The 6,000-nt window shown below is 37.5% G+C and overlaps 1 protein-coding gene across 1 annotated transcript; it reads right to left on the reverse strand.

Moving 5' to 3' along the window:
- Positions 1 to 475: 475 nt before the first annotated feature.
- Positions 476 to 1,427, reverse strand: LOC117631709 (zinc finger protein ZAT12). The gene has a single exon (XM_034364991.1). It carries the CDS (start codon positions 1,276 to 1,278, stop codon positions 742 to 744), a length of 537 nt encoding a protein of 178 aa, XP_034220882.1. The 5' UTR covers positions 1,279 to 1,427; the 3' UTR covers positions 476 to 741.
- Between the last annotated feature and the right edge of the window lie 4,573 nt (positions 1,428 to 6,000).

The following is a 6,000-nucleotide window of genomic DNA, read 5'->3' on the forward strand; positions in this document are numbered from 1 at the left end:
TCGTTTTGCCCAGGATGTTTAAAAAAAAAAAAAAGGTATGATGCGCACAGTAGCGTAGCACAGCAAGCCTTGGTTAAGGCAATTCATCGAACACCTGGAGTGCACCACCCAATCTTAGCATAGGGTCAATATGCAACGGCTGCAAAGGCTTTTCTAGTGAGGAACTGTGCAACTGCATCTCCTTACGCCTTAATAGGTCCTCCAGTGCGCACACACACAATCAAGATGTGGGTTTCAAACATGAGACCTTTGATCTATAAATCAAGGCCCTATTTCACTGGGCTAGACCTTGTTGGCATTATAAGGAACTTTAATTGTGTTCATAATTTAGATTCAAATCCTTAATTATTGTATTTGGTTTCATCAAGAAAATTAAAGTTTTTATGAGGTTAACATAAATACCAAGAGTCTTTCTGATGTTACATAACTTGTAACTCCCATTTTAATTGGCAATAAATTAAATATTAAAGCATTTACTAAATTGATTTTATTGGGTAGAAGATCTGTTTATGTACATTGCAATATACAAATAAATAAGCGTAACAATTAAGAAAAATATAATACAAAATCTCATAAAATCAATAACAAAACAGCGGGGGAAAAAACAATCGAATAATCCCCCGCCACTATGTTTCTATATAAACATCCAATCAAAAAGAAAAAAAAAATCTGCCTATTATCTATAGGAAGGAATAAATAAATTAAATATAATTCACATCTGTAATAAATCAATCGACCAAATCAAGAAATCAACTGCAGCTTCGTCGCCAAATCGTATTGGCTATGATGACCAGGCAGGCCCAATCTCAAATCCAAATTCAAGTCCAAGTTGAAGCTCGACACCCTTTTACTACTATTCGACTTCTTCAAAACCGGCATGGCCGGCGACGACCGAGCTCCAACCGCATTACCTTGAATTTCTTCTCTATGTCTCCTCATGTGTCCCCCGAGCGCCTGTCCAACCGCAAACTCGAGCCCGCATACGTGGCACTCGTGCGTCTTGGGCTTCGCGGGGGACCCCGGAGATTGCGCCAGCTGTAGGAGGTCGACTGCCCCGCCTGGCATCAGCTTCGGCTTCTTGTGGCTCGCTCTGTGGCCCCCGAGGGCCTGGAACGAGGGGAATTCCCGATTACAAGTCTTGCATGTAAACACTCGGCCTCGTTTTAAATCTTCGGCTTTGGTGGGGGAGGAATCGGGTTGGTCTATTTTGGATAGTAGCATCAAACAATTGACCAAATCTAGAGTTTGGTCATCTTGATCTTCCCGGCCTCGCTTCATGGCTAACTCAGGAGTCGAAATCGGGTTTAAGGTTTAGGATTTAAGTTCGGGTGGCGAACCGAAATTTAGATTTAGAAAAAAGGGGATAAGATTTGTCTGTGTTTGAGAGTGTTAAGATTGTTGTTGCTGGTGGAAGTGCTTAGAATGAGTTCGAGCATGGTATTTATAGGAAAGAGAGATGTTTTTGGGGTAGCTAAATCTCAAGTTTGACTAGGAGATGCTGACTTGTCGCGTACGGACTAAGCAAAGTGGTGGATTTGCCCTCTGGTGTCTTGGGGACAAAGTAATTGGAACGAGTTAGGTAATTTTGTAAATATGTTTGAACTTGAGTGGGAGTCTGGTAAGCGCCGTCAGTAAGGCGTCACCGCGTTGCTGGAGAAAGCTTCCTTCCTCAGTCGGTCGTTTTAGGCGACCAGCGGCGAGTAGTTTGAACATTCCGACAATTCTAGATAGATTTTACTCGGTGTTCTAGTCCAACACGTACCAAGGCGCGTGTCAAACAGAAATCGAAACTAGCTTTTTACTCTTCTTTTTCTAATGGGTGTAAAATATCTTATAATATTTAAATAATTCCACTTTTTTGTTTTAAAAAAATTTATTATTTAGTTTTTTGTTTTGAAAAATATTCACGATTAGAATATTTTCCTCCCTTTCTTCTTTACCATAATTATCCACAATTTTTTATTTTTTATTTTTAATGTTCTTCATTAAAGAGGGTCAAAGTTGATCGGAAAGAAGTACAATTAAAAGTACTTTCATTTGAACTCAAAACATGTTATAGGAAAACCCAATCAAAACTTGTTTTATCAATAAAATTCTTAATTTACAATAAGATCACAATTTTAAGAGAAAAATTTGACCGCCTCCTAATCATTAACCACCTCAATTATCGGTGGCTAATACTCTCTTTTAGTGTCTTTATCTTTGTTTCAAGTCGATGGGAGTCCAAAAGAGTGATTAGCGAACTTGTTTACCTTAAAATTGACAGTCTCTCTAATATTGAATTATTTAAGATCGTTAGTCTTTCTTTGGATATAGTTGGTGATTTTGTACAATGAGAGAGGGAGAGAAGGATGGTGGTCGTCTGCACATAAGGGGGAGGTGCCACCTACAGTTGGAGTTGGGCTAGCCAGAAATGATGGGGAATTCCGGAGAGAGGTGGTGTGTTGGGTGGTTGTTAAGTTGTTTCCAATTTTTATTTAACTTTTTCTTAAAAAAATTAGATGTTACTTAAACAAAAAAAGGTTTACATAACTTGTGTATGTGGTATATCTATCTCTCAAATATAGTTTCCATTTTTTTTTCTTCTCCTACTGGAATTTAATCTTTATCCATATGATACTAACCAGGCATGTGCTGCTCATGTGGAGTGTTTGACACTTCTAGTAGGTGTATAAGTGACATAGATCCATCATCCGCAGCGCGTGGACAGTTACAAAACCCGTTGTTTGAGTTGGGTGGGCACTGTGAAAGCAAATAAAGAAAAGCTACAAAACAGCAGAAGAAGACGGAGGCAACGTGCATCGCAAGTTTGTACCCACACCACACCACACCACGTATTGCCACGTATTATATGTTTGTTAATAAATGTTACTAGAAAATCTACGCGGTCTTCTCGATCATCTACGTCACAGCTGTAAGCGTAGATGTTGATTCAGTGTGGGCTTCCTATTTTCATACCATTTATGTCAATGCAATGCCTTTCCTAATAAGTTCCCTCCGCCTTGCTTTGCTTAATCACCTCACAATTCACTCCTTGTTTCCTGCTGCTTTCAGTCTTCTCCCAACTTCTAGTCGGCCCCATTTGTGTATAATTGTCTCCCACTTTGTTTCATATCAACATCGGCAATTATGAATACTCGCTTTCTTTTTTTTTGAAAATAAAAACTCATACATTCTTGCCAATCTTGCCAGTTATAGTTTAAAATTATGGGCTTTTGTTTGTATAGTTGAGAACCTTTAATTCTAGAGAAAAGGGCAAGCAATTTCCATTCGCAATTATCATAATTTATGTGGGTAATTCGTATTACCCTATATACATTATGTTTCTTTTTTGTTACATTGGAGTTCGACTCTAGAGTTTGAAATGGGGTGCCATGGGGGAAACCATTGGCCATTATGTATTTGTATAACATAATGTTTTCGGCAAAAAATCACTTTTCTTCCCTGAAATTTGATGAAATTTTTACTTTCGTTTGTAGGATTTCAATTCTGGCAATTTGACCATTGTAATTTGATTTTATTGCAATTTAAGGACACGCAATTTCTTGAGGGAACAAACACGTGTCTCTTATGTGGGGGGGTATATTGGACATAATTTTGGATGGAAATTTGAATGTGTCATTGAATTGTGATAGAATCAATCAAACTACATGGGTTAAATTGACAAAATTATAACTACAGAGACTAAAGTGGAAAAATGACAAACTACAGGGTTTGTTTCTTGTAGCATATAATTAAAATTAGGCGTAGGGGTAGGCTAAATTTTTACTTTGGGTAATACCACGGTTTTATTTTATTTTATAATAACATGCTTATTATTAAGACTTTTTTTTTTTTTGCCTGAAAAAGATGGGGTGGGCTAGAGCCCATGATATCCCGTGGCTCAGCCTTTTATCTCAACTCTCTAGTCTCTTACATGAAATGAGCTCTTAGAGCACTTTCATCTATGGTGTCATGTCAAAGGGTAAAGACAAGAGGCAAGTAAGAGCAGACACTATTCATGTAAATAGTGATTGCCATACCCTTTTTTATTTTGCTTTTTCACCCATTGCCATGGCAACCCAAGGGCAATTACTATACATATGGCATTAATTTTATTTATATATATGAGATTAATAATAAAAAAATTTGCTAGGTATGTGTAAAAAAATATTTCTGAATATTTCTAAATTCCGTTTCAATTTTTTTTAAAAATTTTACTTTGATGACATCAACGCTGACGTTCTCAGGCAACAGCTTGTGCTATTCTTGCTTTCAGGTCTCCCCAGGCTTGGTGGAGCCCACCATATGCTCGGGTTGGATTGCTGTGCTAGAAATGGTTTTTGAGGCCTAAGGGGATTTTTGCCTAGGCTAGGCTACTGGGGTGGATATGCTCTTATGAGTCCTACATTGTCTCGTAATCACATGAGTTATGTAACGTATGAGAGAAAATAGGATCTCGAGCCTCTGCATTTAGCATTCGTGCATTTACACGCATTTAAAGAGATGTTAACCATTAGATTGATCTAATGAATTTTAACAAGTCCACATCAACATCTCTTTACACCTTATGTGTATCTAATACCCTTGAAATAAAATATTTAAAATACAAAATAATAGTCTCAGCCCCCAACCTAGCCCCTACCCGACCTAGCCCTAAACAACCGATTGCTGCTATCCATGGCCACCACCTCTCTCTGCGCCATCCATAGTCCTATCGTAGTATTTAACATGGAATTATTGTCTCAATAGCAAGCAAGTACTTCAAAATTAAACTGCAATTGAAAATCCTAGAGATGCCTACCAACTATAGGACCTAGTGAAGTTGTGTGTGAGAGAGAAGAAAAGAGAGTGAGAGGCAGCGACAATTGGCGGGCAGTATAAGGGCTGGGTTGGGGAGGAAGGTGGTTGTTATTTGATGGGAATTTTAAATTTTAAAGATATACATATGATAAGGTGCAAATGGTGAGTCTTGGTATAATACAATTATGATGACGTGGATTTATTAAAATTCATTAGATCAATCTAATGGTTAACATCCATTTAAATGCGGCTAAATGCACGAATGCTAAATGTAGAGACTCGAGAACCACACAATAGGCTAAAAATAAATTGGTGTCTCTATTATGAATTCTGGATTTAAAAACAAAAACAAAAAATTGAAAATTATATATAGTTGCATACATAACATGCGCAATTTGAGCTCTTTCTTATGTGAACAACTGTGAACATTGTCCCTTGTTCAGTTACATGTCCTTCTTTTTGATCATGTGTTAGTGAGTTAGGTGTGCCCACCACAGCCCACCTGAAATTAAATTTGGTCAAACAGAAGACAAATTCATGGCCCCCCAACTGTTTTTATAATAAACTTTCCTTTTCCAAAAGGTTAGCTGATGTGTGTACGGATGTCAGTCGTATTCTTATTCGAAGTGTGCGCGGTTGGTTTGTCGATCCTTCCTTTTGCCATCGATGGTCTTTAGCTTTCTCCTTTTTCTTTTTTTCTGGTTATTATAATATGTGTATTAATATTGGTTACATTACGTGATTGCATTCTAGTATCATAAATAATTCGTGAAAAATTTAAAAATTAAAAATAACTCAGTGTGCATGGTGTTGATGATTGGCTCAAAATAGTCAAAAGCAAAACTGCTTTCGGCTTGATTGGCTCAAAAATAGTCAAAAGCAAAACTGCTTTCGGTGCTTTCGGCTAGCAGACAAATTGGAGACAAATTAATGGCTAGCATTGATGGCTTACTTTTACCTTTTGACTTGTGTGTTTTGCTTTTGCCGTTGGGTGGTTGAAGAGCAAATGTTTGGCTTATAAAAGGGAACATGCATTTGGGAAAAATGGAAGAGCGGAAAGCACCGAGAGTTGATGAGAGAAGAAAGAAGTTGGGAGAGAGAAAAATAATAGTTTGGGCAACTAAGTTTTTGTTGCTACTGTTGGTTATTTTTCCTCTCTAAATTGTACTCAATTTGTATCCCCTTTATATTCTTGAGTGTGTGAGCTTGGGTATATTT

Source organism: Prunus dulcis, chromosome 6 (assembly GCF_902201215.1).
Source record: "Prunus dulcis chromosome 6, ALMONDv2, whole genome shotgun sequence".
Taxonomy (NCBI): domain Eukaryota; kingdom Viridiplantae; phylum Streptophyta; class Magnoliopsida; order Rosales; family Rosaceae; genus Prunus; species Prunus dulcis.